We start from the raw sequence: 12,339 nt of genomic DNA, 5'->3' as shown, positions 1-12,339 counted from the left end.
TGTTTGCATGGGGATTTTTTCAATTGCTCAATAGATGACTATAATGGGACGGTGAAGTGTGTGAGCGCTTCGTTGTGACAAATTAATGCCATAAAATTGCGAAATGCTGTATTAGCAATTAATAAAGTAAAGAAGAAAAAAAAAAAGTTTTCAACTTTTTAATCATAGCCACTCAGTTTTATGTATCTTTGTATCAAGGTTTTGAGCCTTCTCGGTGAGATCGGACCCAAACTATTTCACACCACACAGAATACTGACGGTATCCGCACTGTACTGCAGATGTGAAATATCTCACACTCGACGACAATTTCTTACCAGGAGCTCATCCATGCTCGTTTGACATTTTTCAAGGTTGATGCGTTTTATGGCCACCTTCTCCTTTCTGGGCTTGCAGGTGGCTGCTTGGACCACTGCAGTGGCTCCACTGCCTGAGAACACAAACAAAGGTTTGAAGCAAATCTATCCAAGAAATGGTTTTAAACACTCACTAGTCACATCAACTGCGTAATTTAACAAAATCAATTTAATGAGCCATTTAATACATGAACTGCATCAGAAAATATGCTTTTACAAAAATGTACAGGACTGGTTTAAGTTGGTGTGGTGCATGGCTGCCTTGCATCAAACTCAACATTTTAAATTCGATTCAAAAATGGCCGTGGAATTACAGCTGTCTCTCAATTTGATGGCACGTCCCTTTAACTCTACCTGTATAACGTTACAACCGCTAAAGTTATCTAGACTGGTGTAAAATGTAGGTAGAATGTAGCGTGTGCTCCAGAGCACCACCCACCCAGTCACTGACGAGACCACACTTGTCGAACAAGCCCTTTAGCTTCATGGCGAATTGCTGCAAGAGTCTTAAACCATCTATTCAAACTACTGCTGGTCAATTCGCAAGCAGGCTCTTCGTGTTTTATAACCTTGGCGTGATTGAACAACGCGTCGAACCTGGCCTTGTGTTCCACGCAACACTACTTGGCTAGTCGCAGTTAGCATCGCCCTGATTAAAACAGCGGAGGCTAGCAGGCAAACATTAGCAAGGGAGGCTACCCACCTATCACCTCGTTGAGAACGTAGTCATCCTTGTCGATGGACCAGGATTGTGTGGACTGCTCGTCTGCCATAGTGTCGTTGTGGGGACGTTTAAGTAGTGCGTCCGATTTGTCGGAAATGCGTTGGCTGAAATGATCGCTGGAGACTACTCCATTTGGCACTACTAGTACCGACTGTGGCTCTTGGGCGACTATTGCGGTCGCTGCTGTCAACACAACTTGACGTGAGACTGACGCATTGGATGACGTCAGTACAAATAAGAGGGACAATGACTCCGCCATCTTGAATGTACAAACGTAGAACACTCGTAGCACGTGATTTACTTTGAAGTATTTTGGTACCACTTGACTTGCCACACATGTAAGTTTGGTTAAGGGTGAACTTCTAGGGAGCTGCCACATTTTGTATTTAACTTAATCAAATATGGACGTAATTTTTTATTTTATCGAGACTACGGTGTGGCTAATACAATGCGTTTAGGGTCTTTCTGTCATCGACATTGCCAGGCGAAGCACACACTGCAAATAACTTTCACCACTAGAGCGCAGCAGAGAGTTACCTTGGCCCGGCATTCATCGAATATTGTGCAAGGAATTATTACATTTTATGCCTAAATTGTGGCATTTATATTGTAGTCCAATGGTTCTCGAACTATATATAATAGAGGCTACCAACATCATGGCCAAGATTCAAATACAGTAGGGTCGTGTAGTAGGCCTAAGTGCTAAAAAAAAAACGAGGCAGCAGCTTTATGAGCAGTTTAATACTGGGAGAATATAGTCTGGTCGGATGAGAGCAAAATTGAACTCCATAATGCACACCGCGTTTGGAGGAGAAATGGCACTGCCCATCACCCTAAAAACACCATACCAATAGTGAAGTTGGCAGGTGGGAACATGACGGTGTGGAGCCATTTTTCAACAAATGGCACCGGTAAACTTCACATTATTGAAGGAAGGATGAATGGGCAAAAGTACCGAGACAATTCTTGACAAAAATCTGCTGCCATCTACGAGAATGAGGAAAATGAAATGAGGGTGGACATTTCGTCTCGAAAACGAAAACGCCTAATTGGTTTCAAAGGAAAAAAAATGGCCCAGCCAATCACCTGACTTGAATCCAATCCAAAATCTATGGAAATAACTGCAACTCAAGATCCAAAAAGAAGCCCACGGAACCTTCAAGATTTAAAGACTACTTGTGTGGAGGAATGCGCCAAAATCACAACAGAGCGATGCATGCGACTAGTTTCTCCATACAGGAGGCGTGTTGAACCTGTCATTGCAAACAAAGGAAATTCTGTGTTACATTTATGCCACGAGTGTGTGTATATGTAATGAGACTGCATTTTATGTTTACTTGAGTTATCTTTGTCTGATATTTACATTTGTTTGATGATCTTAAACAAAGTGGGGAAACTATGCAAAAAAAAAAAAAAAAGGGCTAATACTTTTTCACGGCACTGTATATGTATGTAATATTATTACTGGATATGCCACTGTAACATTATGCACAGTTTGAAAATGAGTATTAACCACTTGACTAAAAATGCTAAAAATGTTTAATAGCCTGAAAGCACATCTTAAAGAAATATTAGGTGATGTCAAACATTTAAAAAAAATGATTTATCCATCCAATTTCAGTGCTACGGGTAAGATGGAGCCAATGCAGCTGAGTTCGGGCGAGAAGCAGAGGACACCCGGATTTGTCGTCAGTCATACACAGCCAAACTATGGATGATATCTGGTATGTGAGGAGCAACAGGGCTTGTTCCTGCTTGTTGAGCACACGCTGCGAACAAGAAATGACGAGAAGTTATTTTCTTCCGCCTCCTCATCTCAGGAGAGAGCAAAGCCTTCACCCGGGCTGGGTAACCGTGACAGCGACAACAACGACATGGAGGAACATGACCCAAGGGGTATTAACGATGCTGACGTAAAAGAAGAAGCAAGATATTCCCCATCCATGGCTTTATTTAAGAGAATTGTTTGACGTTTGCTACACGAACGATTTGTTGCGAATGTGTTGTGTCTTTTGCCAGCCTTCTTTAAAATTATTATGCCAAGTTATCAAAACAGGTATACTTTGCAGTAAAAATAATAATAATATTTTTGACTTCTGCACTGCAATGTTTATTTAACACTATTATGTTTTACCAAGGATATGGCACAAATCCTCTTAATTCCTACTATGTTTGCGTTGTGTTTGCAGATAAAATCTAACTCAACAGAATTTTTTTCCCCCCCAAATTGTTCCCAAGTGATCTGTAGTCAAGGAGACCGATATTTGAAGCCGATATATATTTTGAATACAAACTCCAACGCTTAACTTTGTTAAAATAACTTTAAAAATGTTTATGAAACAGCTTTTCATATTTGCAACATGTTAAAGGCTTAAAAAAATGCTGATATATGTCAAAATGCCAAACACAGGTGTTCTGATAGAGAAAGAAACGGAAGAAAGGTTAGCAGCTGGCATGAACGTGCGCGGGTAATGACGTCGGCTGTGACGTCACCGGCGCGACTCGCGCAGTAGCTTCGTCAGGCGGTGAGCTGATTGCGCGCGCAATCGGGAGGTGGCTTTATGGGAAGCCACCTGTGTCTCTCTCTGCCTCCTTTTCTTTGGCTGTGCTGTCCTCCTCCTCAGTGCAACAACGACACTCCCCCCCCCCCCCCGCAACACACACAAAGGTCACCACAAGTTTGTTCATCACTACACATGGACAGAGGAGCTGCATTCAATTAGAATTGAGGAAATACCAGCGCAAAAACACGGAAACCAAGCACGGTAGGACGGTTTATATCAGTCTATTTTTGGCCCATGGGTTTCGTAACAGTACCCAGTTTCAATAATCTCAAAAATGTAGTCCAAGGACCGAATGCAGGTCCACCCTAGCCCCCATCACGCTTTCATTTTGAATTGGTTAGAAACGCCTGCTAGATTTCATAGTCCTAGTTTTCTAAACTTGTAAAAGGCGTGGCCGCCTCACCTAGTTAGTAGTTTCACCTTCTATGAACAGTAAAGTCATGCCGCGAAGTCGCCATTTAAAAAAAAAAAAAAAAGTTTGTTGCTGCAAGAGCCGTTCCGTGTGGGTCGGGGGGGAAAGGTGTGTAACATACACGTTCCGCTTTTGACTTGAAACGTTGAACGTCATCTTTTTTTTTTTTTTAGTCAGGCGGGTGTGGCAAAAGTTGTCACGTTGCACGCCGTCACCACAAGGGGGCGCCGCTTAACTGGCGACTGCAGCCTACTATTGCTTACAAAAAGCAAATTGTAAAGGTGGACTCACTTTTGGTAACATTTACGCCAGGCGGTTCACCTTCTGCTAACGTTTGTGATTGACTTAAATGTTGATGTAAGAATATGGCGATATGACTAATTGTGTTACAATAGATGATAAGACTTGAGGCAAGCAGGCGACCGCAACATGCCGGTCATGTGCCAGAATTGAAAGGTGGACTTTGAGCGGGGCTGGCACACACCCCCACTTTTGCTGCTGTTTCCTGCCAACGCACGCCTTTGACACACACTGATAGCGTCTTAGCGGCCGGGGGCACCACCGAGCATGGCGTGTCTGCGTAAACAGCCCAAAATCAGCACATCACAGGAGTCAACGCGCCCCGCCAGAGACCAGGAGGTGATAGAAAAGCATGTAAAGCTCTTAGGTAGGCTGCAAGGTATTGATATGCATTTACAGCGCGAGACGGACAAACGAGGTGGATGTGGTTTAAGGCATGGGGCTTTAAGCCATGCAATCAGAGGAAGAGACAGTGAAACATTTTCATAAACTCATCGTGATGGTGCGAGTTCAAACTCCATTGATCCAACGATACAAACCGTTGCTCTGCCCATCTCTTTCTTAGGTATGGACGGCGACAGAGATGTCCAGTTCCTCCTGCAAGGGGGAGAGCTGCTCAAGGTCCGCTCCTCATCTTGGAAGAAAAGCCGGTATTTCAAACTCCAAGAGGACTGCAAGACAATGTGGCGGGAGTCCAAAAGAACCTTCAGGAGGCATCGGATATGTGAGTGCTGTCCTAACGTTGTGGAACCCTGCAGTCAAATATGTTTCAATTGTTGACTGGAATTTTCCATCACGAATTGTAAAGACAAAGCGCTGATCCCAGAGCTGCATTCGATCATTTCTTCTTGTTGGCGATAGCCCTGATATGGTTTTTGGGCGTGTCGTCACGGAGATAATAATTTCTCTTGTAGGGTGTATAAAGTTTTCCCGCTTGAACTGTGTGCCAAGTTTGCAACTATAAAATTTTCAATCTGATACCTGAGATATGGAGGATATTGCTGTTGTTCCATGCTATGTCTGTGTTCCCAGAGAGCTGAGTCAACAAGCTTGTTGAAGATACGCCAAGTAGAACAGAGCACAGACTTGGATTCTATTTGTCACACTTTCCATCTGAAGTAAAATGCTGTGCTTTAAGTGACATAAAGGCTTTTCCTCTGTGCAGTTTCCATTGACGACATCTCTGTGGTGCGACTGGGTCGTCAGACAGAGGGGTTGAAAAAGTACACGGAACGGGAGATGGAGAATTGCTGCTTCTCCATCATCTTCAAGGAGCACCGTAAAAACTTAGACCTCATCGCCAGCTCTGAGGACGAGGCCAAGCAGTGGGCTGGAAGCCTTCAGAAACTGATTGCCAGCAGAAACGACCTCAACCAGCAGCAAAAGACAGAACAGTATCCTTATCATTGCAGTGCAGGTTGAACTTAAAGAACGCACCCGCACAAGCCTACCAGTCCAGGGTGTACCCCACCTCTTACCTCAAGTCAGCTGGGATAGAAAGTGGGATAGAAAATGGATGGATGTTAGTTATATTGTTGCCAAATGTGTTTGCGATTTGAGATAAACGTTGACCCATTTTTGTTGCTAGAGATCGAAAGGTTTTAGCACGTTAGCGATGGGTGGATTCACGCCTAAATGCAGACGTACCTAGAAATCAAATGACACCTGCAGCAGTCCACATGAAAGCTACATGAATTTGTACCGGACGTGAGAGAGATTCTGTTTCCATATACTTGATTGGTTATTCCATGGTTACAGGAACATGTATGGAATACTTTCCTTAAGTGAGACCCCCCTCCCAGCTGGATATTCAGCTGCCTGAGCAAAGCAGACAAGAACAAAGATAGCAAGCTGAGTGTGTCGGAGGTTAAGAACTTCCTGCGCCTCATCAACACTGACGTGGATGACGGCTACGCAGAGATGCTCTTCGAGGTTGTACCGTGCGGACCTTTTTTAAAATGTCTTCCCAATAATCAGAATTTCAATTGAATATGGACAAATAGAAATGCCTGAACTCTTAGGATGGTGATTATGTGTAATTTCATCAGAGACCATAAAGAAATAGAATTTTGTTGCTCCTGCAAGTCATGATATTGTTGAAATAATTTTTTTTGCATTTCACCAGGCTGTAAAGACAGATTTTTTTGACCACTAACATGTCATTTAAAGTGAGTGTTGCATTAAGCCTAATGGACTGTCTTGTTACGTCAAATAGAAATGTGACAAATCAAAGACTGGATACCTGTCCGGGGAGGAGATCAAACATTTCTATGACCTGCTCACCTACCGGGAAGAAATCGACGTGATCTACAGGGAGTATGCCCGGTCTGCAGGTGTGATGAGTCCCGAGAACCTGGAGGAATTCCTGCAGAAGGAACAAAAAGAGACGATAACACTCGCGGATGCACACAAGATTATTGAGAAGTTTGAACCGGATGAAAAAGGTGACAAACGAGTTGCCTCTTAAGATGTTACAGCGCTGTCTGTTGGGGCGGGGTCCACTCTGCACTGGCGGCGGCGACATTCACAGGGCACATATATAGGTAGACCAACAACCGCTCGTGCTCACGTTCACGCCTTTTGGCAATTTAAGTGTTTTATTTACCTACCGTGCATGGTTTTGGAATGGGGAAGGGATCCAAAGTACCTGGAGAAAACCGACACAAGCACAGGGAAGGATGCGGAAATGCCAGACAGAAAGGTCCAAGCCGAGATTTGAACTCGGAATATTTGACAGTGAAGCCAACGTACTAACCTCCATGCATCACTAAAATGCGTTTTCAAGTTGAAGACTTAATGGAAAAATCTAATTTGGGCAAAGTTTTAATATTGTCCCTTCTCAGCCATACTAAACTACAGAGCCAAATGCAATGCCTTTATGTTTTGGAATTGAAAAAAAATATATATATATTTAACTGCTCATTACTACAATTAAGAAACAATGTGAATGACAAAACAGGAGCAGCAATTGTCTGGCCACATTTAGTTTAAAAAAAAAAAAAAAAAAAATAGACAAAGGCTAATATTTCTGACACATTTTACCACAGACAACACAATTAGTATGACGTTTCAGATTTTCAGACTTTAAGGCAATCTATACAATTACTGGCCACTTCTTTAGGGGACACCATTGCACTCTCATCTGATCCAAAAGTAAGTTTGTCCCACACTGTCCAGCATTTCCCTTTCTATTTTTCCCCCATATAGCTTTAAAAAAAAAAAATGATGGCAACCATAAACGTGGAGACATGTCTCAGTATAATGCAGTGCAGTTCTATAATACTATAATAACGTAGAACCATTGTTGAATTAGTACTTCTTTGAGAGTGTCAATCAAAAGGGGAGCATTTATCTTTCAAGGGGATAATTTTGCCCCCCTCATTGGCCCTACTGACAAGGCTTCGTGTGGACTGAAACTGTGCGGTCTATTGGTGTTTGTTGTTTTACAGCCAAAGAGAAGAGGGTGTTGACTAAAGATGGCTTCCTCATATACCTGCACCATCCTGATGCCTTGATCCTCAATCCAAAGCACAAGGGGGTGTACCAGGACATGAGCCAGCCTCTCAACCACTATTTTATCTCCTCCTCACACAACACCTACCTCATGGAGGATCAACTCAAAGGACCCAGTAGCACAGAGGCCTATGTCAGGTGACCACTCCTGCCACACCTTTTATGGGTCCCGCCACTTGCACAATCTGAATCCATACATCGGCTGTACACAGTATATATTTATATATATAAAAAAACAATACTGCTCAGTTCTGATTGAAAAGGTTAGTTAACTATATGTTAATATGTATTGATCTAATAATGCCATGTCCTAACGAAAAAAATAACTCCTTGCAATTGTAAGTATGAGCCAAAAGTCTAAAGAGAAAAGAAAACGTAGCTTCACAGCATCAAAGCAATCCCCAGGTACTATACAAATGAGTACCTGAGTGCAGTACAGGAATGACATCAGGCCAATCTCATTGTACTAGCCCAATTCCAATGAAGTATATGTATACTGTATATCTTGTTGTTGCTTATCTATTTTGTTGCAGTGTTATAAAAGCTTATGTAGCTACAGCAGGGGTGAGCTCTGAGCTATAATACAACTGGTATTCGGAAACTCAAGCAATATGTTGTTTTTGTTTTTTTGTTTTGTTTTGTTTTTTTGCCTGACAGCGACGATATATAAAATATGAGTAAATACTGCCGCTTTATAGGATAGTCCATTCCTTGGTCTATGCAGCAAATTTGGTCTCCGGTTCTGTCTCTGACACACAAGACATGGCGCCATATCAATTTTGCCGATGGAAAAAAGGGGTGTTCCCAGGGCAGTTAGTTATTTACAGATTGCGCCATAAAGGATTGATATTTTTGGAAATGATTGCCAGTTTCATTTTACTGAGGGGGAAAAAAAATACATTGAGAACTCGTTAGTGAAATATAGTCCATCTGGACGCCTTAGATCCTTTAAGGTAGACCTGGGCTTTCAGGGCTCTGCTGAAGGGCTGTCGCTGTGTGGAGCTGGACTGCTGGGACGGATCAGATGATGAGCCGGACATCTACCACGGCTACACGCTAACCTCCAAGATCCTCTTTAAAGACGCCATTAAAGCCATCAAGGAGTATGCTTTTAAGGTGCGCTCATTGTACGAGTGTTCATTCGTATATTCTCGTATGGTTTCGATCAAATCAATGTACGTACCTACCTACCGCAGACATCCCAATACCCAGTGATCCTCTCCCTGGAGAACCACTGCTGTGTGGAGCAGCAGGAAGTCATGGCCCAGCACTTGAGATCCATCTTGGGCAGCGCGCTGGTCACCTCTCCCCTCGGGGATGGCATGCCCACAAACTTCCCGTCCCCTGAGGTGCGTTTCCCACCACCGCTTGTTAGTTTTCCCTTGGAATTGCTGTCCTTCAATGTGCTCCAATGTTGTCTCCCAGGAGCTGAAAGGGAAGTTCCTCATCAAAGCCAAGAGGTTAAACAAACTAGAGACCACTTTTGCTCCTGAGGTGGCAGATGTCGATGACTCTGAAGTAACCGAAGAAGAAGAATCAAACGATGAGGATGAACCGGAGGAGCAAAATGTAGATTTAAAAAATAATAATAGTAGTAATTACAAAGTGTTTGACAACGTCACCCTTTGCGGTCTTAGAGTCAAAGTAATGAACTTGTTTATTTTCCATTTGAATTAACTGCAGAAAAAAAAGAAACTGAAGCTATCGAAAGAGCTGTCCAACATTGTGATCTACTGTAAGAGCGTCCACTTCAACGGCTTCGAGGATGCCAGGAAAAACCTGAGCTTCTACGAGATGTCGTCTTTTAAAGAAAAAAAAGCCGTTGAGCTCGCAGAAGAGTCGGGTAAGGAAGACTTTTGGGCAGTCCACACACTTGCACCAATCGGTCACAACAGAAGTACCTTTTAATAAGACAATGCTCCTTCTTTTTAATTCTTTGACTGTCAAAGAGATACAGATTTAACGATATGTGGTCGGAGATTGCAATGTATGATACTGAGAGCTGTCTCATATTTGGTCATGTTAAAAGAAGGAAGCAAAATTTAAGGGAGACCCGTCAGTAAACTGCAGTGCACCCACTGAAAAACTACACTCTTAAAAAAAAAAAACCTGACATTATGAAGATGGCATATATTGGATGTCATGGCATTTTGCAAATGGTCATGTGTCAGTAGTAATCAGAAAAATGAAATGTACAATGTTCTCCTATTTTTAAATGGAGCTCAATGGTTGTCTGTTCCATCCAGCAAATGCGTACATCAGTCATAATGTGGACAAGCTGAGCCGCATCTACCCAGCTGGCTCCAGGACCGACTCCTCCAACTACAACCCCGTGCCTCTGTGGAACGCTGGCTGCCAAATTGGTACATGAGACGGAAAGCACAAAAAAAAAGGGGAATTATATTTCCAACATTTTCTGCGCTGTCTGAAAACATGCCATCTCATGTGTCCCAGTGGCCCTGAACCTTCAGACAAGCTGCGAAGATGTGGATTTAAACCAAGGCAAATTCCTTGTGAACGGGAAGAGCGGCTACATCCTGAAACCGGCCTACATGAGGAACGGAGTCACAGAGTTCGACCCTATAACCCTGACCCGAGGAGAGTGGCTGAAGCACAAGACACTCCATATCATGGTCTGTTCTTTTCCACCCTGACAAAGGCTTGCAAGTCATCACAACTTCGACCTCACACCAAAAAAAGGACGTGTGGTCTGAAATGGCTTCTCATCTCCAGGTTATATCAGCTCAGCAGCTCCCTAAAGTCAACAAGAAGAAATCCTCCTTTGTAGACCCGCTGGTTAAGGTGGAGGTGTACGGAGTGCCGGCTGACACGTCTGTCAAAGAGACCCGCGCTGTTGACAACAATGGTAACGCACATGATGTATGAGACATAGTCGAGTTAATTTTATAGGCAACGGCGGGGTCACGTGCATAATCGAATTGGATCGATCACAAGAGATGTTTTTTATGCCGTCACATTTTAGCAACACTACTGTAAAGGGATGAATTCAGCAATATACTTGTGTTAATGCTGAGTAAGTCGAGCATTGAATTCTGGAATATTATGCAATATACCGGTACAATTATTTGGGAATGCTATGATGGGCTGTGGATCGTGTCTATTTCGTTGGCTAGTTTACATGAAGAGGGAGTTGGAATGTATTTTGCCCCCTTCGTGTTGTTAATTGATGACACAGCTCCCAGTATGTTGTAGACCAATGCAAACTACAGCCACAATAAAAATATTTATTTATTGGAGCGCTTGTATTGGCTCTCAATAGGTATAGCAACTGTCGCGCTTACAATTGGATCAGACATACAATCATTTCCTTTGCTGCGGATCCCTTAAACATTTTCTGAAAAATTTCTCAGGATCCATGTTGTAAAAGTGCATTGATAGCCTGCGAAGTAGGTGAAAGAAGTCAAAGCATCAACATGTAGTAATATTGCATCAAAACGTTTTCTTCATACCCTCCTTTTTTTTGTTGTAGGTTTCAACCCAGAATGGAACGAAAACTTCCAGTTCGATGTGTATGTACCGGAACTCGCCTTGGTGCGCTTCCTCATCCAGGACCATGATTCTACATCTGGCAACGAGTTTGTGGCGCAGTACACACTTCCACTCAACAGTTTAAAGATGGGTGAGTTTACTTCCATTGTTTTTTGTTTTTTTTTCCCCCTTGCGCACACTGCGAGCCATTATGAAACGGCTGCCTTACTTTAGAAATGAGCACGGTTGAAGAGAAGCCGCTCAGCTTGTTGCACTAAGAGCTACTCATGTCCTAATAACTGGCTTAACCGTTTTGTGTTCACACACAGGATACAGACACGTGCCTCTGCTCGATAAAACTGGTCACGTTATCCCCGCAGCTGTACTCTTTGTCCACATCATGGTCCTCGATGCTGAATAAGACTGTCGTCGGGCATGTTCCTGGATCTCCCTTACACAGCCATGACCTAGCTGTTATTCCATTTTTTTTTTTTAAGTTTTTAAAATGCATATTCCTTTGTAGATCAACTTCCAGTTGATTGAGAAGATAAATGTCACAGCATCTACTGTAAGTTAGACATACTTTAGGCGCTGCGAGCCTTCATGGAAATACTGTGCAAATGTGAGTGTATGATGAAACTTTTTTTTTTTTGGCTCTAGTAGTGCTACACTAGGTTCACAAACCATTGTTCTAGCAATTCATGCTACACCAGACAATACTGTATGAATACATTCAGTCATTTTTCCTGTATTGTGACCTTTTTTTAAGAACAGGTTTTCAACCAAAATACATGTCTACCTGAAGTGTTTTTCAACCTTCCCTCAGATAAAGTGGATATGCTGCTCCCAAGTGATCAATCAGCGTTCGCTAATTTACACCGTTCAGTACACTATTTGTGAAGGGGAAATTAATCCATTTTTATGCAATTGCAAGCAAACCGCAATTAAAACACCTTTTACACGTTTGCATCTTTTCATCTCCT

General features: G+C 42.8%; 2 protein-coding genes across 5 annotated transcripts in view; one reads left to right on the top strand and one right to left on the bottom strand.

Moving 5' to 3' along the window:
• The window catches only part of LOC133488424 (serine/threonine-protein kinase OSR1-like), a 20,174-nt gene extending 16,793 nt beyond the window's left edge, over positions 1-3,381 (bottom strand). For all 3 annotated transcript variants that reach the window (XM_061796229.1, XM_061796230.1, XM_061796231.1), the window contains exons 1-2: positions 1,058-3,381; positions 316-428 (exon numbers count right to left, since the gene is read on the bottom strand). In XM_061796229.1, the coding sequence (XP_061652213.1) occupies positions 316-428; positions 1,058-1,457 (513 nt within the window). In that variant the 5' untranslated portion in view covers positions 1,458-3,381. The remainder of the gene's footprint in view (positions 1-315; positions 429-1,057) is intronic.
• A 324-nt stretch (positions 3,382-3,705) lies between these two features.
• LOC133488423 (1-phosphatidylinositol 4,5-bisphosphate phosphodiesterase delta-1-like) lies at positions 3,706-12,321 on the top strand. Of its 2 annotated transcripts, none has more exons than XM_061796228.1 (15): positions 3,706-3,843; positions 4,920-5,078; positions 5,520-5,748; positions 6,157-6,286; positions 6,570-6,798; positions 7,804-8,005; positions 8,839-8,983; positions 9,064-9,216; positions 9,293-9,436; positions 9,551-9,710; positions 10,114-10,230; positions 10,322-10,500; positions 10,601-10,733; positions 11,358-11,507; positions 11,686-12,321. In XM_061796228.1, the coding sequence occupies exons 2-15, from the start codon at positions 4,922-4,924 to the stop codon at positions 11,775-11,777; spliced, it is 2,220 nt and encodes a 739-aa protein (XP_061652212.1). In that variant the 5' UTR covers positions 3,706-3,843; positions 4,920-4,921; the 3' UTR covers positions 11,778-12,321. The 2 variants fall into 2 exon arrangements, with proteins under 2 accessions (XP_061652212.1, XP_061652211.1); XM_061796227.1 differs by lacking the exon at positions 3,706-3,843 and adding an exon at positions 3,880-4,721.
• The last annotated feature ends 18 nt before the right edge of the window (positions 12,322-12,339 follow it).

Source organism: Phyllopteryx taeniolatus, chromosome 14, assembly GCF_024500385.1.
Source record: "Phyllopteryx taeniolatus isolate TA_2022b chromosome 14, UOR_Ptae_1.2, whole genome shotgun sequence".
Classification (NCBI taxonomy): Eukaryota; Metazoa; Chordata; class Actinopteri; order Syngnathiformes; family Syngnathidae; genus Phyllopteryx; species Phyllopteryx taeniolatus.
This window is presented reverse-complemented; position numbering and strand designations above follow the sequence as displayed.

Bases quoted from the DNA above. Each gene is read 5' to 3' on its own strand.
- LOC133488423 (XM_061796227.1), top strand. From the start codon at position 4,622: ATGGCGTGTCTGCGTAAACAGCCCAAAATCAGCACATCACAGGAGTCA. The intron at 8,006-8,838 runs GTGACCACTCCT...CTGGGCTTTCAG, and splicing joins AGCACAGAGGCCTATGTCAG to GGCTCTGCTGAAGGGCTGTC. The intron at 10,734-11,357 runs GTAACGCACATG...TTTTTGTTGTAG, and splicing joins CCGCGCTGTTGACAACAATG to GTTTCAACCCAGAATGGAAC.